The sequence below is a fragment of the Salmo salar genome, chromosome 19 (genome assembly GCF_965601325.2).
Source record: "Salmo salar chromosome 19, fSalSal1, whole genome shotgun sequence".
Lineage (NCBI taxonomy): Eukaryota > Metazoa > Chordata > Actinopteri > Salmoniformes > Salmonidae > Salmo > Salmo salar.
In genome coordinates, this window is record NC_138309.1 from 67,266,303 (window position 1) to 67,289,171 (window position 22,869).

General features: G+C 41.3%; 1 protein-coding gene across 2 annotated transcripts in view; it reads right to left on the bottom strand.

Annotated features, from left to right (window-relative positions):
* pth3r (parathyroid hormone 3 receptor) overlaps positions 1-22,845 on the bottom strand; it is a 61,919-nt gene extending 39,074 nt beyond the window's left edge. The window contains exon 1 of one of the 2 annotated variants that reach the window (XM_014158629.3): positions 22,168-22,845. In XM_014158629.3, coding sequence (XP_014014104.1) covers positions 22,168-22,230 — 63 coding nt within the window. In that variant the 5' untranslated portion in view covers positions 22,231-22,845. The remainder of the gene's footprint in view (positions 1-22,167) is intronic. The other variant, XM_014158628.3, reaches the window with a different exon arrangement.
* Between the last annotated feature and the right edge of the window lie 24 nt (positions 22,846-22,869).

Below are 22,869 nucleotides of genomic sequence, written 5' to 3' on the forward strand. Positions count from 1 at the left end.
AAAACATTATAGTTTGCTGTATTCGACTCTGGTGACAATTAAACAGTTATTGAAATTGTTGAGGGGCGAGGTCTTTCTTGTTTCATTCTACAACATGTCCACTAGAGTGTAGTGTTGAGAATGTTGAGCTGATAGGCCTAGATGACGTTTATTTAATTGTATTTATAGGCAATACAATTACATATAGGCTACATCATATAATTATAATCAAGTATGATGATGATAATAATAATTGATCATTCTTAATGTTCCACAAAAATACCTAAATGTTTTAATACATTTCATTTGTAATTATAATTGAAGTTTATTATTAAAATATTGAAATTACTCATACTCTTTCATTTATCCTTCTTTACAATAAAGAATTAAGTGCCCCACTTTGTCAATCAAGGTGTCCCAATTTACCAGTATCAACTGAAAAGGACAATTTGTGTTTGAAGAAGAGTCATTCATCCTGTTTTTAATTTCTCTTTCTTTTGTATAGCGTAGTAGAGTTCCAAAACTGTTTAGAATGGTATCATGATGGGAGTCAATGGGATGATTCTGTAAGGTGTTCCGGAAAACACATTTTCAGAAAGTGTCCGACTTTACCAATACTCACCCTATCAGTATTTGCACATAAAATGATTTCCACCACCATTTCTTGCGCGATACATTTTACAGACACAAAAAGATCACACCATGTCGAATTAACAAATTATCTGTCAGCATTTATAAAATTGTACCAAAACTTCCTGTTTCCATATGTGGTTTATGTCGCACTTTAGAGCCATGCTCCCGAGGAGCTGATGTGCTGCCTCCAGGTGTTGTGAAATAGTTGTACTGGGGTGCAGTATGTGTCGATCCCTCTTGAACCCTTTTTTTCTGTGGCTCCTGGGTGCCTTGTCCTCAGGGCCCTTGCCTTGCGAGTGATGGGCAAGCGCAAAACAAAGACGCTTTGTGAGCCCGGTACATTTCACAACCACACAGCAAAACTAGCAGCTAGTCAGCTAGCAATGACTAGCTATACTAGCCATAAGAGAAAGAGAGCAAGAGAGAGTGATTGACAGAGAGATATACAGTGTATTCGGAAAGTATTCAGACCCCTTCCCTTTTCCACATTTTGTTATGTTACAACCTTATTCTAAAATGGATTAAACTACAACAACAAAAATTATCTAATCAATCTACAAACAATACCCCATAACATATGACAAAGCAAAAATGTATTTTTAGACATTTTTGCACATACAAAAAAAAATTATACAGAAATACCTTATTTACATAAGTATTCAGACCCTGTGCTATGAGACTCAAAATTGAGCTCAGGTGCATCCTGTTTCCATTGATCATCCTTGTTGATGTTTCTTCAACTTGATTGGAGACCACCTGTGGAAAATTCAATTGATTGGACATGAAAAGGCACACACCTGTCTATACATGGTCCTACAATTGACAGTGCATGTCGGAGCAAAAACCAAGCCAGGAGGTCGAAGGAATTGTACTTAAAGCCCGAGACATGATTGTGTCGAGGCACAGATCTGGGGAAGGGTAACAAAAAATGTCTGCAGCATTGAAGGTCCCCAAGAACACAGTGGCCTCCATCATTCCTAAATGCAAGAAGTTTGGAACCACCAAGACTCTTCCTAGAGCTGGCCGCCTGGCCAAACTGAGCAATTGGGGGAGAAGGGCCTTGGTCAGGGAGGTGACCAAGAGCCTGATGGTCACTCTGACAGAGCTCCAGAGTTCCTCTGTGGAGATGGGAGAACCTTCTCTGCAGTACTCCACCAATCAGACCTTTATGGTAGAGTGGCCAGACGGAAACCACTCCTCAGTAAAAGGCACATGAGTATGCCAAAAGGCACCTAAAGGACTCTGACCATGAGAAACAAGATTCTCTGGACTGATGAAACAAAGATTGAACTCTTTGGCCTGAATTCCAAGTGTCACGTCTGGAGGAAACTAGGCACCATCCCTGCGGTGAAGCATGGTGGTGGTGGCAGCATCATGCTGTTGGGATGTTTTTCAGCGGCAGGGACTGAGAGACTTGTCAGGATCGAGGAAAAGATAAACGGAGCAAAGTACACAGAGATCCTTGATGAAAATCTGCTCCAGAGTGCTCAGAACCTCGGACTGGGACGAAGGTTCACCTTTCAACAGGACAATGACCTTAAGCACACAGCCAAGACGATGCAGGAGAGGCTTCGGGACAAGTCTCTGAATGTCTTTGAGTGACTCAGACAGAGCCCGGACTTGAACCAGATCGAACATCTTTGGAGAGACCTGAAAATAGCTGTGCAGCGATGCTCCCCATCCAACCTGACAGACCTTGAGAGGATCTACAGAGAAAAATGGGAGAAATTCCTCAAATACAGGTATGCCACAGCGTCATACCAAAGAAGACTTAAGATTGTAATCACTGCCAAAGGTGCTTCAACAAAGTACTGAGTAAAGGGTCTGAATACTTATGTAAAAAAAACATTTTTTGCTTTGTCATTATGGGGTATTTTATCAATTTTAGAATAAGGCTGTAACGTAACAAAACGTGGAAAAAGTCAAGGGGTCTGAATACTTTCCAAATGCACTGTAGTTGATAATATAACACTTGAAATGTCTTTATCTTTATGAAACCTTTTTGAGTGCAAGATTTACTGTTAAATTCAAAAAAAAATTGTTGATGTTGTTTTGTCTTCTCACTTTTGTTTATTGTTTATTGCACTTGCTTTGGCAATGTGAACATGTTTCCCATGCCAATAAAGCCCCTTTGAATTGAATTGAGAGTTTTTTGTTGAGTTTTTAGAATACATTTTATTTTATATTTAATTATTAACACAAATAATGGCACACTGTGCCTTTTCAGAAGATAAACAACAAAATTGTGATTCATAAAAAAAAAGATATATATACAACTCATTTCATCAACAAAAAATAGTTTTCCCTCCTCCAGAAAACAAACTGATCCTTCGTAAGCCCACTTCTCCTCAAACAATGGGATATCTTTTACAGCCGAGAAGAACTCAAAATCCACTTTTATTCTCGCATTGACTAATCCTTTCAAAACACGTCTTACATCCTGCCAATATCCTGTGTCTATTTTGTTTCCTACTCGTCTTAGCTTGTCCCAAAATAAAATGTAACAGTTGATATTTTATTTTCTGTTGCTTACTATATTGAAACCCCAAAATAAAAACAGTGTTATTGAAAATGTCCCCTACAGCTGAAAACAAAGACTCCAGTATTTCAAATAGAGACTTTATCCTCTAACACTCCATAAAACAGTGAAAATGGTTTCTCTTATGTTACAAAAAGGACATCCATCTCCAACATCTGAATTAATAACTGACACAAAAGCGTTAACTGCAATGATGCCATGCAAAACCCTCCATTGCATGTCACCAGTGCCCTTTTGTAATGGTGGCTTGTACAATGCTCTACATGCTGGCTTTAACTTGTCACCAATGCCCAGTTGTACCCTCAAAGGAGTTGTCTTTTCTATTCTTCAATTTATCTTTATTCAAAACCTTGATATAAGTATTTCCCATTCACCTCATCCAAACCCACTTCTTCCAACCCTCTCAAATCTAATAACAACACCTTTCTTTCTGACTCTGGGATATTGGGTGTAATCCCTAGTCTTGGAAATGGGACGTTTTCATTTTGTACCTTCTTCTTGTGACTATTAAGCATAAACCACTCTTCTACTGACAGAGCCTTCCTGTAACTTCCCAGCAGTTGTCTGGTAATTCTTTTTGACCTCAACCCCAAATGTTCAGCCAATTGTCCTCCATCCATTAAGGTGGGCCTAACCATGACCATTAACTGTTTTAGGGTGATGATTTTGCCCTTCACCAGAATCTTGGAGAAATGTGGAACAGCTGCAGTTGTACAATCCAGTCTTGCCCCATACACTCTGCTGGAGTGCGTCTGGACACTTTCATTATGCTCCAAACCCTAAGAAGGCCTCTGTAAAATGGAGGTACTCCCTCCCTAGAAATATGTCTACTATCAACCAAAAATAAAGCCTTCTTTAAACCTAATCCCCCGACCTACTGTAATACAACACCTGCCACCCCTCTCCAAACCACATTTTCCGGACCATAAAGCAACCTTTGAATAAACTGAAACCGGAAAGCAGCAGCCCTACTAGCAAGATGTACAAGACCTTCTCCTCCCTCCTCTTTTGACAAATACAAAACACTTTGTAGAACCCAATGGTATTTATCCCAAAATAAATCTGCAATAATCACCTGTATCTTAGCCAGAAGGCCAGATGGTGGCTCTAAACATTACAACCGATGCCACAGTGCAGACCAACCACATTGTTAACAATAATAGTGCGCCCCCTGTATGACATACGAGATAACAACCAATGACATATCCTCATCCTCCCTTCCACCATTTCAAGCACCCCATTCAATTTTTTTCTCCATTGTCCCCACATCCACTAGGTACACTCCAAGATACTTAAAACCTCCCTTACACCATTCCAGCCCCCTGGCAAAGCAATGATCCCTCCAGACCATTTTCCACTCTTTAAGGCACAACTTTTTTCCCAATTTACCTTTGCAGAGGATATTCCCCTAAACCGATCAACCAAGAGACTCAAACTATCCACCCCTGCTTGATTTTTCACAAAAATAACTACATCAGCATAAGCTGAGAGACAAATAGGAAGAATATCCTCTGAAAGGTATACCCCTTCAATGCAACTTCTAATGGTAGTAGTGGCTCTATAGCGATGGCATATAACATTCCTGACAAAGAACACCCCTGCCTAATACCTCTACAAACTTTAAAAGGAGCACTCAATCCAATGTTAACTTTCAGTACACTTTCAATGTCACCATATATCACTCTGATCATGGCAATAAAACCAGAGCTGAAACCAAACACCTCAAAAGTGTTCAACTCGGTCAAATGCCTTTTCCAGATCAATCGAAATTAGACCAGTATCCAACCTAATAGCCCTAGAGACGTCCAAAAAAAACGGAATCAGAAAAATGTTTTCCCCTATCTGCCTGCCGGGAACACAGTAGGAATGGTCCGTATGTATGATTTGCCCCATCACCTCCCTCAGCCTGTTGGACAAAGCCTTGCACAATAAAGTCCCCGGCCTGCAGTTCTTCACCTCCCTAGGTTCACCCTTTTTTGGCAGTAAAGTGAGGACAGCCCTCCTGCAGCTTATCGGTAGTAACCCTCCGGTCAAAGTATTGTTAACTACTGCTAGCCAATCCTCTCCCCAAAAAGTCAACGGGAAACCCATCAATGCCTGGTGCCCTTCCATTTTTCAAGCCTTTTAATGCAGTGTATAGCTCCTGCAAAAACAATGGTTGCTCTAGCTCAACCTGAACTTCTGCAGCCACCTGTGGGAGCCCATCAAGGAACTGCTGTGTCACTGTTTTATCCTCTGTGTACTCACACCTGTAGAGCTCAGCATAGAACTCTACTGCCCACTTTCTAATTTCACTAGGGCTAGTGAGCTCTTGTCCAACAGCTGATTTGAGCCCCCACTAGGGCTAGTGAGCTTTTGTCCAACCGCTGATTTGAGCCCCCTGTGCTCTGATACTGTCACGATTCCCACCGACGGTGGCGCCCCCTCCTGCTCGGGTGGCGCTCGGCGGTCGTCGTCACCGGCCTATTAGCTGCCACCGATTCCCTTTTTGCTTTTCCCTTTTTTTTTATTTTAGACACCTGTGGTCAATTAGCCATTAGAGGGGCTATTTAGTTTAGCTGGCCCGCTCCTTGTCGTGCGGGATTAATTGTTGTATTCGACTGTCTAGTTCGTGTCGGCTTGGCATTGTCATACCTTATATTTATTCCCCTGTGTTTGGGAACTTTGTTTTTTCTCTCAAAGTGTTATTAAAAAACAACACTCCCTGTGCTCATTGCTTCCTGCGCCTCATTCCTAACACCACGACTACCAACGCCGTTACAGATACCCAGCAGGTCTGCCAATGTGGCTTTTTTTCACTTGGGGCCTGAGTATGGCCTCAATCTGAATCCGGATTTTCCCTATTTCCCACCACTGTTGAAGGGATACAAAACTGGCCTATTGAGACCGCCACCTCTCCCAGAAAAAACTAAAACATTCCTGGAAGTGAGCATCACTCAATAAAGTTGTATTAATATGCCAGTATGCGCTTTTGTGTTTTACAGCGTTAATGAAACTGTTATGAAACAATGGTCAGAAAATCCCACTGGGGTTATCACACTTGATTTACAGACCTGTGGTTTTATTGTTTTGAGCAGCAATCTATGTAACCTAGCCAGAGAGATGGTATTCTCTCTCACATGGGCCCATGTGTACTGTCTCGTGCCTTCATGTTGACTCTGCCAAATATCACACAGTTCATGTGTCAAAATAAGGCATTTAAAAAAGTCCTTGAGGCTATATGAGGTCCTTTGTGGTTTCTATCTAAACCACTGCGGCATATACATTTATTAAACACATAGTGATGTTGTCATACCTCGCTCTAACTTTTAATAACCTACCCTCAACTACCTCTTCAACTTCATATGACAAAGGCAAAAACCCTTTTGAGAACAGGATAGCCAAACCCGAGCTTTTATGACTACATGACTTTATGACGAGATAACTCTCGCTCCAACACTTCATCTTTATGACTTTATGACGAGATAACTCTCGCTCCAACACTTGATCTCTAACAAATGGTGGCATGTTAGACTTTCTAACTTTCTTCGACGGATTAATTACAGGAAATACCGACGTCTGTGTATCCCGCAATACAACACCACTCTCAACTATCGTATTCACCTTTACAATGGAATCTAAGAATATCACTACAGTGCTATTCATACTTGAGGCTGATTTTTATGATATCATACCCAATGATAGTGCCAACTGCTAAGCTACATTCTTCCAACTAACACCCCGCCGCAGCAGGAATCTTCACTCCACGCCGCCGACTAAGTTTTTCAAACCCCAAACCTCCGCGAGTGGCCATTGCTACCAGTCCCACCCGCTGGTTGCACCCTCGATAAAAACAACCTCGACGATCACAATCCCCTATATGTGCTTACAGTGAAACAAGATAACTTTAAAACAACTAATTTAATCAATATGTATACACACACACACACTGAAAACACCGAAACCCAATAGAGTGAAAAAAATTCAGTCGCTCCCACAATCGCTCCTGCTTCCCACCTCACTCCAGCGTGCACTCCGACGAGAGAGAGGACATCACAAGCTATTATGGTAAACAGACATTAGAAGAGGGGGAGCGGGGGAGAGGGGAAGACAAATAAATAAAAGGAAAGTCCATAGGCATGAGGTACTGTAGATACACCAGTGTGCATATTTTCATCAACTACGTCAACTTTGGAGTAGGGAATTTTGTGTATATAGTGTCGTTTTTTTTTCTACAAGATATGTACATACATTTCACAGCACTATAATGGCTGCCTCTCACAAAAGTGAAAGAAAACTGTTTCTGTGTCTTCGAACAAACCAAGACCAACTGGAACAACTCATAAATGTAAAAATGTGACAATCACATTCTACGCATAATTCGCGTAAACAAACTGCCTGAGGGAACAGTATTTTAGATATAGAGCACATGATCAATATCACCAAAAATATGTTTACACGATATCATCTCCAAGTGAATAGTTGCATAGATACAGCATAGAGCACATAATAATCAATATCACCAACAATATGTTTCAGTGATATCATCTCAACGCATGACTTGATGTTTGAGAGGCCTCAATGTTACTTTTACATCCAGGTCAAGCCAAAGTCAACACAGACACCGAAGTTACTGTGAGAGTTTTACTGTTAACTGTAGACACATACTGGAAGTGTTGGCAGTGCAATGCTGACAAATTCTCTGCTGCGTGTATGGGCGTGCGTGTGTGTGTGTGTGTGTGTGTGTGTGTGTGTGTGTGTGTGTGTGTGTGTGTGTGTGTGTGTGTGTGTGTGTGTGTGTGTGTGTGTGTGTACGGCGCACACCACCCTTGTGTGTGTTACTGAACCCCCCCCCCAATTGTCTCAAGGCTTAAAAATTATTCTTTAACCTGTTTCCTACCATTCATCTACACTGATTGAAGTGGATTTAACAAGTGACATCAATAAGGGACCTTAGCTTTCATCTGGATTCACCTGGTCAGTCTGTCTTCGAAAGAGCAAGTGTCCTTAATGTCTTGTATACTCAGTGTATGCTTGAATGATACAAATGTTTTAAAAATGCATAGAACCTATTAAATCCTGCGACTCTGCAGGCATAATGTACACTACATGCCCAAAAGTATGTGGACACCTGCTCGTTGAACATCTCATTCCATAATCATGGGCATTAATATGGAGTTGGTCCCCTCTTTACTGCTATAACAGCCTCCACTCTTCTGGGAAGGCTTTCCACTAGATGTTGGAACATTGCTGAAGGGATTTGCTTCCATTCAGCCACGAGCAACAGTGAGGTCGGGCACTGATGTTGGGCAATTAGGCCTTGCTCGCAGTCGGCGTTCCAATTCATCCCAAAGGTGTTCGATGGGTTTGAGGTTAGGGCTCTGTGCAGGCCAGTCAAGTTCTTGCACACTGATCTCAACAAACCATTTCTGTATGGACCTCGCTTTGTGAATGGGGGCATTGTCATGCTGAAACAGAAAAGGGCCTTCCCCAAACTGTTGCCACAAAGTTGGAACCACAGAATCATCTAGAATGTCATTGTATGCTGTAGCATTAAGATTTCCTTTCACTGGAACTAAGAGGCCTAGCCCGAACCATGAAAAACAGCCCCAGACCATTATTCCTCCTCCACCAAACTTTACAGTTGGCACTATGCATTGGGGCAGGTAGCGTTCTCTTGGCATCTGCCAAACCCATATTCGTCCATCGGACTGCCAGATGGTGAAGCGTGATTCATCACTCCAGAGAACGTGTTTCCACTGCTCCAGAGTCCAATGGCGGCGAGCTTTACACCACTCCAACCTACGTTTGGCATTGCACAACGTGATCTTAGGCTTGTGTGTGCCTGCTCAGCCATGGAACCCATTTAATGAAGCTCCCGACAAACAGTTATTGTGCTGATGTTGCTTCCAGAGGCAGTTTGGAACTCGGCAGTGAATGTTGCAATCGAGGACAGACGTTTTTTACGTGCTACTTTTTCAGTACTCGGCGGTCCCGTTGTGTGAGCTTGTGTGGCCTACCACTTCGCAGCTGAGCCATTGTTGCTCCTAGGCGTTTCGACTTCAAAATAACAGCACTTACATTTGACCAGGGCAGCTCTAGCAGGGCAGAAATTTGATGAATTGACTTGTTGGGAAGGTGGCATCCTATGACGGTGTCACGTTGAAAGTCACTGAACTCTTCAGTAAGGCCATTCTACTGCCAATGTTGTCTATGGTGATTGCATGGCGGTGGCTCGATTTTATACACCTGTCAGCAATGGGTATGCCTGAAATAGCCGAATCCACTAATTTGAAGGGGTGTCCACATACGTTTGTATATATAGTGTATGTACATATACAGTGCATTGATCGATATATCGACCATTCATTTTCTGTCATTGTCAGTGTGGTATTTTTGCTGACAGGAAGGATGGGTTTTAAAAAACAATTAGTGCAGGACCTTTCCTTGGCATTGTCTCTTAATTAGTTTTTTTTCCAACCCAAGTGATTTTCAGGTTGGCTGAGCAGTGTACGGCTGGCTGTATGTCTGCCTCAGGTCGACACTGATCGACTTCAGGAGATGAAGAGATGATGGAGCATAGATTAGTGGTACAGACATCAATTATAGGAGGGGTTAGAGGTCAGGGATGAGAGGTAATTTCAGAGCTGCTTTGTGGTTATGATTCTGAGGTAAGGCAGACTTCATGAGCTTTGGGCATATAGATGGCTATGTCTAAAAGGCTTTTGTGATGGGGGAACACCAGCTGTCTTAACAAGTCAAAACAAAAAATGAAGATTAATGACTCGTTAAGAAGTCGCAAGGGTTCTATTAGGAAATGTTGTGTTGAATTGATGGATCACTCATAACAGGGATATTGACTATTCACAATGACATAGGCACTATGATAAGCACAGACACTATGGCATAAGCACTGTGTAAAAGCACAAGAACTGTTTATACCCCCAGTCGGTATTAGATAGAACGTCCACTTTGGGAGAAAACCAATGACTGTATATATGAATGTACAAAGCCATCGATCCCGTGACACTTTTCATTCCTATGTGAAGTTATAGCGCATTGAAGCCAAATGCAGTCGGTTAAGATGGCTGCTGTGCGTTTTGTTGCCGATCTTACTTTGCTACCTGACGGTTTTTACTTTTTCATTACCGTATATTTTTACTTTTTCCCTCACTCAACTTTTTTCATTCAACTTTTTCACCCCGGAGGTTTTATCTGGACATGGTTCGTCAGGACTTCAAACAGCCGAAGCTAAGTAACATTAACATGATGCCTTCTAATTGCAGTCGTTGTACTTATAATATACAGGAGAACGATCGCCTTACGGCAAGGATAGCTGTGCTGCAAGCCCAGCTTCAGACGCAATCGTTAGGCAGGGGCAATTTCAGTGTAGGAAAGGATGAAACAGCGTCTGTGCCACCAGTAAGTACAGATAGTAACGTTAGTATAAACCCCCTCGCATGGTCCCCGCAGCCGGACAACTTTCTCATGGCTTCTGGAGGGAAACGCTGTAGGAATGCTCAACCGGTGTCGCTTATTCAGCCGACAGAAACTTTCAACCGGTTCTCCCCATTAAGCGAGTCGGAGTCGGAGGCCGAGACTTCTCTGGTCTCTACTCCTCCCGTTGTGGGGTCTGAGACGCCGACGGCTCCCACCATTAGCTCTGACAAATTGAAAACCCTAGTCATTGGCGACTCCATTACCCGCAGTATTAGACTTAAAACTAATCATCCAGCGATCATTCACTGTTTACCAGGGGGCAGGGCTACCGACGTTAAGGCTAATCTAAAGACGGTGCTGGCTAAGGCTAAAACTGGTGAGTGTAGAGAGTATAGAGATATTGTTATCCACGTCGGCACCAACGATGTTAGGATGAAACAGTCAGAGGTCTCCAAGCGCAACATAGCTTCAGCATGTAAATCAGCTAGAAAGATGTGTCGGCATCGATTAATTGTCTCTGGCCCCCTCCCAGTTAGGGGGAGTGATGAGCTCTACAGCAGAGTCTCACAACTCAATCGCTGGTTGAAAACTGTTTTCTGCCCCTCCCAAAAGATAGATTTTGTAGATAATTGGCCCTCTTTCTGGGACTCACCCACAAACAGGACCAAGCCTGGCCTGTTGAGGAGTGACGGACTCCATCCTAGCTGGAGGGGTGCTCTCATCTTATCTACGAACATAGACAGGGCTCTAACTCCTCTAGCTCCACAATGAAATAGGGTGCAGGCCAGGCAGCAGGCTGTTAGCCAGCCTGCCAGCTTAGTGGAGTCTGCCACTAGCACAGTCAGCGTAGTCAGCTCAGCTTTCCCCATTGAGACCGTGTCTGTGCCTCGATCTAGGTTGGGCAAAAAAAAAATGCCGGTGTTCGCTTTAGCAATCTCACTAGTATAAAGACCTCCTCCATTCCTGCCATTATTGAAAGAGATTGTGTTACCTCACATCTCAAAATTGGTTTACTTAATGTTAGATTCCTCACATCCAAGGCAGTTATAGTCAATGAACTAATCACTGATCATAATCTTGATGTGATTGGCCTGACTGAAACATGGCTTATGCCTGATGAATTTACTGTGTTAAATGAGGCCTCACCCCCTGGTTACACTAGTGACCATACCCCACGTGCATCCGGCAAAGGCGGAGGTGTTGCTAACATTTACGATAGCAAATTTCAATTTACAAAAAAAAAAACAATGACGTTTTCGTCTTTTGAGCTTCTAGTCATGAAATCTATGCAGCCTACTCACTCACTTTTTATAGCTACTGTTTACAGGCCTTCTGGGCCATATGCAGTGTTCCTCACTGAGTTCCCTGAATTCCTATCGGATCTTGTAGTCATAGCAGATAATATTCTAATTTTTGGTGACTTTAACATTCACATGGAAAAGTCCACAGACCCACTCCAAAAGGCTTTCGGAGCCAACATCGACTCAGTGGGTTTTGTCCAACATGTCTCTGGACCTCCTCACTGCCACAGTCATACTCTGGACCTAGTTTTGTCCCATGGAATAAATGTTGTGGATCTTAATGTTTTTCCTCATAATCCTGGACTATCGGACCACCATTTTATTACGTTTGCAATCGCAACAAATAATCTGCTCAGACCCCAACCAAGGAGCATTAAAAGTCATGCTATAAATTCTCAGACAACCCAAAGATTCCTTGACGCCCTTCCAGACTCCCTCTGCCTACCCAAGGACGTCAGAGGACAAAAATCAGTTAACCACCTAACCGAGGAACTCAATTTAACCTTGCGCAATACCCTAGATGCAGTTGCACCCCTAAAAACTAAAAACATCTGTCATAAGAAACTAGCTCCCTGGTATACAGAAAATACACGAGCTCTGAAGCAAGCGTCCAGAAAATTGGAATGGAAATGGCGCCACACCAAACTGGAAGTCTTCTGACTAGCTTGGAAAGACAGTACCGTGCAGTATCGAAGAGCCCTCACTGCTGCTCGATCATCCTATTTTTCCAACTTAATTGAGGAAAATAAGAACAATCCTAAATTTCTTTTTGATACTGTCGCAAAGCTAACTAAAAAGCAGCCTTCGCAAATGGAGGATGGCTTTCACTTCAGCAGTAATAAATTTATGAACTTCTTTGAGGAAAAGATCATGATCATTAGAAAGCAAATTACAGACTCCTCTTTAAATCTGGGTATTCCTCCAAAGCTCCATTGTCCTGAGTCTACACAACTCTGCCAGGACCTAGGATCAAGGGAGATACTAAAGTGTTTTAGTACTATATCTCTTGACACAATGATGAAAATAATCATGGCCTCCAAACCCTCAAGCTGCATACTGGACCCTATTCCAACTAAACTACTGAAAGAGCTGCTTCCTGTGCTTGGCCCTCCTATGTTGAACATAATAAACGGCTCTCTATCCACCGGATGTGTACCAAGCTCACTAAAAGTGGCAGTAATAAAGCCTCTCTTGAAAAAGCTGAATCTTGATCCAGAAATTATAAAAAACTATCGGCCTATATCGAATCTTCCATTCCTCTCAAAAATTTTAGAAAAAGCTGTTGCACAGCAACTCACTGCCTTCCTGAAGACAAACAATGTATACGAAACGCTTCAGTCTGGTTTTAGACCCCATCATAGCACTGAGACTGCACTTGTGAAGGTGGTAAATGACCTTTTAATGACGTCAGACCGAGGCTCTGCATCTGTCCTCATGCTGCTAGATCTTAGTGCCGCTTTTGATACCATCGATCACCACATTCTTTTGGAGAGATTGGAAACCCAAATTGGTCTACATGGACAAGTTCTGGCCTGGTTTAGATCTTATCTGTCGGAAAGATATCAGTTTGTCTCTGTGAATGGTTTGTCCTCTGACAAATCAATTGTAAATTTCGGTGTTGCTCAAGGTTCCGTTTTAGGACCACTATTGTTTTCACTATATATTTTACCTCTTGGGGATGTCATTCGAAAACATAATGTTAAATTTCACTGATATGCGGACGACACACAGCTGTACATTTCAATGAAACATGGTGAAGCCCCAAAATTGCCCTCGCTAGAAGCCTGTGTTTCAGACATAAAGAAGTGGATGGCTGCAAACTTTCTACTTTTAAACTCGGACAAAACAGAGATGCTTGTTCTAGGTCCCAAGAAACAAAGAGATCTTCTGTTGAATCTGACAATTAATCTGGATGGTTGTACAGTCGTCTCAAATAAAACTGTGAAGGACCTCGGCGTTACTCTGGACCCTGATCTCTCTTTTGAAGAACATATCAAGACTGTTTCAAGGACAGCTTTTTTCCATCTACGTAACATTGCAAAAATCAGAAATTTTCTGGCCAAAAATGACGCAGAAAAATTAATCCATGCTTTTGTTACTTCTAGGCTGGACTACTGCAATGCTCTACTTTCCGGATACCCGGATAAAGCACTAAACAAACTTCAGTTGCTAAATACGGCTGCTAGAATCCTGACTAGAACCAACAAATTTGATCATATTACTCCAGTGCTAGCCTCCCTACACTGGCTTCCTGTTAAAGCAAGGGCTGATTTCAAGGTTTTACTGCTAACCTACAAAGCATTACATGGGCTTGCTCCTACCTATCTTTCCGATTTGGTCCTGCCGTACATACCTACACGTACGCTACGGTCACAAGACGCAGGCCTCCTAATTGTCCCTAGAATTTCTAAGCAAACGGCTGGAGGTAGGGCTTTCTCCTATAGAGCTCCATTTTTATGGAATGGTCTGCCTACCAATGTGAGAGACGCAGACTCAGTCTCAACCTTTAAGTCTTTACTGAAGACTTATCTCTTCAGTAGGTCCTATGATTAAGTATAGTCTGGCCCAGGAGTGTGAAGGTGAACGGAAAGGCTGGAGCAACGAACCACCCTTGCTGTCTCTGCCTTGCCGGTTCCCCTCTTTCCACTGGGATTCTCTGCCTCTAACCCTTTTACAGGGGCTGAGTCACTGGCTTACTGGTGTTCTTCCATGCCGTCCATGGGAGGGGTGCGTCACTTGAGTGGGTTGAGTCACTGACGTGGTCTTCCTGTCTGGGTTGGCGCCCCCCCTTGGGTTGTGCCTTGGCGGAGATCGTTGTGGGCTATACTCGGCCTTGTCTTAGGACGGTAAGTTGAAGGTTGGAGACATCCCTCTAGTGGTGTGGGGGCTGTGCTTTGGCAAAGTGGGTGGGGTTATATCCTGCCTGTTTGGCCCTGTCCGGGGGTATCATCGGATGGGGCCACAGTGTCTTCTGATCCCTCCTGTCTCAGCCTCCAGTATTTATGCTGCAGTAGTTTGTGTCGGGGGGCTAGGGTCAGTCTGTTACATCTGGAGTATTTCTCTTGTCTTATCCGGTGTCCTGTGTGAATTTAAATATGCTCTCTCTAATTCTCTCTTTCTCTCTTTCTGTCTTTCTCTCGGAGGACCTGAGCCCTAGGACCATGCCTCAGGACTACCTGGTATGATGACTCCTTGCTGTCCCCAGTCCACCTGGCCGTGCTGCTGCTCCAGTTTCAACTGTTCTGCCTGCGGCTATGGAACCCTGACCTGTTCACCGGACGTGCTTGTTGCACCCTCGACAACTACTATGATTATTATTATTTGACCATGCTGGTCATTTATGAACATTTTAACATCTTGACCATGTTCTGTTATAATATCCACCCTGCACAGCCAGAAGAGGACTGGCCACCCCTCATAGCCTGGTTCCTCTCTAGGTTTCTTCCTAGGTTTTTGGCCTTTCCAGGGAGTTTTTCCTAGGGAGTTTTTCCTAGCCACCGTGCTTCTTTCACATGCATTGCTTGCTGTTTGGGTTTTAGGCTGGGTTTCTGTACAGCACTTTGAGATATCAGCTGATGTACGAAGGGCTATATAAATAAATTTGATTTGATTTGATTTGATAACATGCGCAGTTTGAGCTACTCCAGGAAATGACTTTGCAGGCTAGCTCAGTGCTGCTCCCTCTCAAGTTGAGAGAGGTGGGGTACTGCAGGTACCATTAGCATTACTTTTTCTGTGTGATTTTAATATAATCGGTTCAAGGACATACAGTACATGCAATTATTGGTACCATGAGTGTCTTTTTCTTTTTTTAAATGAAGATTGACATTTTTCCATTCACTATGATGTGGGATCCTGTTTTCTTTTAGCAATGCCTGCAGGGATTAACAATAGCAGGACCTAACCAAGATGGCGGACTGAACACAGCGTGGCAGATCGTATCAAGATAAAACCACAACATTCAATATCTGTAAGATAGAGTAAATATTAGCACTTCACATACTCGTGGGTAATAACCTTCAATCTGGATAACAACACAAAACAAATCATTAAGCTACAGAAATTTATCGACAAATATTACGGAAACAGCAACACCCAAACATGACAGAGAGTAAACAAGGAGAACCAATCTCCAAAAGAAAACGTGACTCCTTGACGGACACAGACGATTTATGCTTTTCACCACCGGAAATGGTAAGGGTGGAAACGGATCTGTTAAAATCGATAAATGACAAACTGGGCATACTTGAATTAGTCAGTAAAGATATAAAGGAGTTGAAAGCGAGCCTCAAGATGAGTGACGAAAATGCTGCGACAATGGAGAAAAAAATAGCTAAAAGGAACAGTCAATAAGATTGAAACGGATGTTAATGAACTTAAAAATGACAACATCCTTCTGAGAGAAGCCTTACTTGACACATAGACTAGATCTATGAGAGAAAATCGGGTACTTACCGGTATCCAAGAAAAAGAAGGACAAGTTCCTGAAAGTTTGGTGAAGGAATTCTTTCTTACAGTGCTTCAGATCCCACACGAAGCTGTCGACAAAATCCAACTCGAATGTGTACACCGTTTCGGACAGAGAGGACAGAGATATGAGCGCCCAATCATTGCCAAATTTGCTTTCTTTAAAGATAAAATAATGGTTCAAAACAAAAATAGGCACAAATGATCAGTTTCTGAAGGAAATTGCAGAACGGCACAAAGTTCTGTGCCCAATCTTCAAGGAAAATAGATTAAAAGGGAAACGTGTAGCTCTCGTAGTCGAAAAACTGTATATAGATAACCAAATGTTCCGAGACACAAATATAAGGAACTGGAACACAAACACAGCAAACAGAGGACATAGAAGGCATAGTACATGGGTGTGTGCGGATTTATTGTAATGGAAGGTGGGGTGTGTGCTTTTGTGTTTGGAAAAGTGTGGAGTTAAATGAATGAAAAAGGAACACGGTTACAAATCCCAGAGCCCATGTGTTTTTGTGAGATGGGGTTGTGAGAGAGAGATTTCAATTTTGTGCAGGTATGGGATATACATTTTAAAATAAATAATAAATATAGTTTATTTATTTATCGTGCTATCATGATGGAACAGTCCCCAACCCTATACCCTAGACACCCACCTGAGCAACCTATACACTAAGGAGAAGTCCTTATCTGTTTTATAGGCCTACTGTGCAGTGGTTCCTCCTTTAAAGTTGTGAGCTTATGCCATGGGATTTAGAGGTAATTTGTGGTTTAGTACGGTACCCTGCGTCACCACTTCATTGCTCCAGACCAGCGCAAGGGGGAGTTAGAGCACTGATTATGCTTTTGGGTCCTATTCTGTCTCTAAATGACAATGAATGGGTGACATAAACCTAAATAGAAACTGATAATTGTGCACAACTTCAGTATTACTCAGTGTAACAACAGTTTTAGTAAGGTTTTTATTATTTTATTTTGCTAGGATTATTTTGCTCTTACTGTAGGACACTACTGACCAGTCACATTGTACAGCGCCTGAGTGGTGCAACGGTCTAAGACACTGTGTTGCTACAGATGCTGGTTCAATATCTGTGCTGGCCTCAACTGGGAGACCAATGAGATGACTGTAGGTTTTTGGTTTTTCTCTCTCTAAAAACAGAAATAAATAATTCTACATAACAAACTGGCTTTACTTACAAATTAGTAACAATGTCTCACCCAATGTTCAAGAATGGCCTTTTTCTTGCTCATTTTACATTATTTGAAATCTCCAAAATATTTAAGGGGCATTGCACTAATAATGGCGCTGACTAGGGAAACGTTCCTGCTGTTCTTAGTGCCAGTCTGCACGTTCAAACTAAAACAATGTAACTAATAATGGCATCTTTATGCTTTTATTAATAAAGTAATGATAAAAAATACACGGTTAAAATGACAATGTTTATTTAGTTATGGATCCATAACGAATTACTATGGGAATAAATATCAGTGAATTACAGAAATATTGGAACAAAGTTGCCTAATGAAGGTAAACAAAATGTTTCAGAAGAAAGTTATTTGTTTCTGGCCATTTTGAGCCTGTAATCGAACCCACAAATGCTGATGCTCCAGATACTCAACTAGTCTAAAGAAGGCCAGTTGTATTGCTTCTTTAATCAGGACAACAGTTTTCAGCTAGGCTAACATCATTTCAAAAGGGGTTTCTAATGATCAATTACCCTTTTAAAATGATAAACTAAGAGGAAGGTAGAAATCGATAAAGCTAACTCAACGTGCCATTGGAACACAGGAGTGATGGTTGCTGATAATGGGCCTCTGTACGCCTATGTCAATATTCCATAAAAAAAAATCTGCCGTTTCCAGCAACAACAGTCATTTACAACATTAACGATGTCTACACTGTATTTCGGATCAATTTGATGTTATTTTAATGGACAATTTCTTTCTTTTTTTTCCAAAACAAGGACATTTCTAAGTGACCCCAAACTTTTGAATGGTAGTGTATATTTACAAAACAATATATGGGGATGGAAAATGATGCAAACAATTACATTGATGGAAGCTACAAACTATCTGCAATATTAAAACTGATCTACCCCCTAAAATAAAATAACAATGCCTGCAGTAATGCGTTCGGCCTTGTACTGCCGTGGCTTCAATGAGAGCAGACAGTTGTTCCCCCATGGGGAAAACAACCTGTGGTTACCTTGGTTACTACATCAGCTCATAGCAAAAAAACTTGACCTTTTTCAAACACAATTTTCTTGTTGTCTGCTTGTTTTAATCAAATTAATTTAAGAAAAGTACAATGTCTAAAGATTACTTTTCAACATTGCTAGCTCCCCAGCGTTCTCACTACTTAGAAAATCTTAATATTGTAGGGCTACCCTGTCCCTGATGAACCATTTTCATGACGGCGCTAGCCACGTGAATGAGTGCTAGGTAGCTGCCAACCACAACATTAGAAATCTAGCCAAAGCCAACAACACAAGCAAATGGACTATACAGCCTCAAGTAGTGAATGTCTTACTTGTGATTATATGTTTTCCACACACATAGTTATGTGCACTTTCCCACTCTCCCTCAATGAATAGCCTGAAGCCACAGGACTCTCCTTGCAGGAGAAGAAATTATTATTTTATAATGGGGGTCAATAGGGAAGACAGATTTTTTTTCTGCCAAGGTGTGGGTGGTTTAGGGGAATTCCTTCTTATTACGTGAATATCGACAGGGGAGTATAAGCACAAACACTATGACATAAGCACTGTAAAAACACAAACACTATGACATAAGCACTGTGTAAAAACACAGGCACTATGATATAAGCATTATGCAGTGCCTTCAGAAAGAATTCACACCCCTTGACTTTTTCCACATTTTGTTGTGTTACAGCCTGGATATAAAATTGATTAAATTGAAATATTGTGTTACTGATCTACACACAATGCCCCATAATGTGACAGTGGAATTTTGTTTTTAGAAATGTTTACAAATTAATAAAAAATTAAAAGCTCAAATGTCTTGAGTCAAAAAGTATTCAACTCCTTTTATGGCAAGCCTAAATACGTTCAGGAGTAAAAATGTTGCTTAAACAAGTCACATAATAAGTTGCATGGATTCACTCTGTGTGCAATAATAGTGGTTTATTTTTGAATGACTACTCCAGCTCTGTAGCCCACTCATACAGATAATTGTAAGGTCCTTCAGTCGAGTAGTGAATTTCAAGCACAAAGTCAACCACAAAGACCAGGGAGGTTTTCCAATGCCTCGCAAAGAAGGGCACCTATTGATAGATAGGTTAAAAAAATAAGCAAATATTGAATATCCCTTTGAGCATGGTGAAGTTATCAATTATGCTTTTGATGGTGTATCAGTACACCCAGTCACTACAAAAATACAGGCATACTTCCTAACTCAGTTGCCAGAGAGGAAGGAAACCACTCAGGGATTTCACCATGAGGCCAATGGTGATTTTAAAACAGATAAAGAGTTTAATGGCTCTGATAGGAAAAAACTGAGGATGGATCAACAACATTGTAGTTACTCCACAATGCTAACCTAAATGACAGAGTGAAATAAGGAAGCTTGTATCGGTCGTCAGTTGAACAGTGTTTCCTCCAACACATTGGTGCAGCTGGCTTCCGGGTTAAGCGGGTGGGTGTTAAGAAGTGCGGTTTGGCGGGTCATGTTTCGGAGGACGCATTACTCAACCTTCGCGTCTCCAAAGCCCGTTGGGGAGTTACAGCGATGAGACAAGATCATAATTGGATCGCAATTGGATATCACGAAATTGGGGAGAAAAAGGAGATAAAAAGAATATGTATTAGAGCTAAGCATAGGCAAAGAGGAAAACCTGGTTCAATCTGCTTTCCAACAGACACTTGGAGATATATGCACCTTTCTGCAAGACAATATCCTAAAACACAAGGCCAAATATACACTGGAGTTTCTTACCAAGACGATATTGAATGTTCCTGAGTGGCCCAATTAAAGTTTTGACTTAAATGAGCTTGAAAATCTATGGCAAGATGTGAAAATGGCTGTCTAGCACTGATCAACAACCAACTTGACAGAGCTTGAAGAATTGTTAAAAGAATAATGGTCAAATATTGTACAATCCAGGTGTGCAAAGCTCTTAGAGACTTACCCAGAAAGACTCACAGCTGTAATCCTTGCCAAAGGTGATTCTAACATGTATTGACTCAGGGGGATGAATACTTTTCTAATCAAGATATATTAGTGTTTTATTTTCCATAAATGTAAAAAAAAAACATTCGATTTTTTCTTACACTTTCACATGACAAATTACTGTGTGTTGATCGTTGACAAAAATGACAATTAAATCCATTTTAATATCCTATTGTAACCCAACATAATTTGGAAAATGTCTAGGGGTGTGAATAATTTCTGACGGCACTGTATAAGAACAGACACTATATAAGATAAACACTGTGTATAAGCACAGGCATCATGATTTTATACTTGTTAATGTATCATGATTGTGACTTTAAAGCAATGATTGGCAATGGACTAGCCTTGTGGCCAAATGCTAACATACTGTAGCAAATTTAGCTAATTGTAAGATACTGGAAATCCAGCCATTTCATTGTTACTCAAGATCCTTATAGTTTTGTTCCAAGCCACCATTTACACAGTTAGCCATGAAAATCATGTTGGATAAATAAATATTAGCAATGTAAAGAGTAGAGATTCAAGAGTGAACGCTGCACTTCAGGGATTTTTGGTCTGATTATGAAACGTTATTTGCCATACGCACACCTTTCCTTACGGTCATCTGTGTGAAAATACACACTTCACTACAAATCTGTGTTTAGGCTTAGCACATAAAAGAGCTGCAGCACTCTCTTTGTTTGCATGGATAACTAACTAGTAAGTCAATTGACTATTTATTCATGTTTGCATGGATAACTACTCAATTGACTATTTATTTTAATAGCAATCCACATAAATTATGTGAGTTATTGATTTTGTCTTATTGATGACTGGCTTCCCAGAATTTATGACATAGTCAGAAGATTAAATGCCTCAGCAACGGTATTACACATCAAATTTAATGCACTTATTATTTTTTATGTAATTTAAATTTGGTCATTTAGCAGACGCTAGTATCCGGAGCGTAAATTTTCATACTGGTCCGCCGTGGGAATCAAACCCGCAACCCTGGCGTTGCAAGCACCATGCTCTACCAAATGAGCCACACAGGTCATCAAATGCAATGTAGCTACTTACCATTTTATGGCATTTAAACATGGTGTGAAATATGCATGATATTTTCTGTCATAGTTGTGAATGGAAGAGGTAGGGGGATAACTTGAAAAGTCCTTTCATAAGAAATTTGTCAAGAGTGGAACAGCAGCAACGTGTAGCCTATGGAATAATACAGTATGATCACTGACTACATTGTTTCAACAATGAGCTACTTCTCAATTATACAGTGGCCGCTATCTGAATATTTGTAAAAGCATATCCAACATAAGTCTATCTCCAGCTCATGTGTGTTGTAGATAATCAGTTAATATCACACATGATCAGTGTCTTACAGGAGAAAAACAAATTAGGCCTAATAAACTTACTATTAATAAATATGTATTTCATTACTTGGAAACATTTATAAGCATTTGATAATGTGAGTATGTGGTAATATATAAAGCATTTATAACGTCTTACTCATATTATAAAGTGTTACAGAAATACATTTAATGCTTTCTTAAAAATTGCTAATACATGAATGAATGAATGAATGAATGAATCAATCAATCAAATGAATCAATACAAATTATTTAGCAGTTACATGGATAGGATACTTACCACTGCACTGACATTCATCAATACGCAGCAGAGAACAATTCTGATTCTCCCCACGGACACCATGACTTCCTTGTGACCTTCAACCTGAACCAAAACTTTTAATCACCAAGACACCCCCTGCTCACAACTCCTTATCCTCTCTAGGTTGCAGCGAAGGGAAACGTCCCCCGAAACATGTAGAGTGGTGGTCCTCGAGGCTGTGTCCCATTGCCGCTCCTATTACCTTGGTGCCTGCACACGTCTCACTGACAGTGATGATGATGTCGTAACTTTGTTTCACAAGAGGCTAAACGCTTAGGTAGGAGGTGATCCTTCTATACTTCTCATGAATGGCACCACATGAACCATGGCATTGTTGGATGGGAAGTTATTCAATCAAAACGTCCAGCTTCTCCGGCACAGCTGAGAGTGACAATAGAATCAGTTGTGGAAGTTAAGTAAAGGATTCTCTATAACCACTGGTAGTCTTCAAATGCGCACTCTCTTCTCTTTTTTCAATCTTCTGTATGTAGTGCTTCTCTTGTGAACAATGAGCATTGGTAAGGTCAGGTCCCAGTGACTAGGTATGGAATTCCTCATGTATCTCAGGGATGAGTACCTCTAGCATGTTCCTTTGTGTGAGCATGATGTTAGTTAGTAAGGGGAGGAGGGAAGAGTAGGGGAGCTGCTCATCTACTGCAGCTCCTTCCATTGTTGACTGTG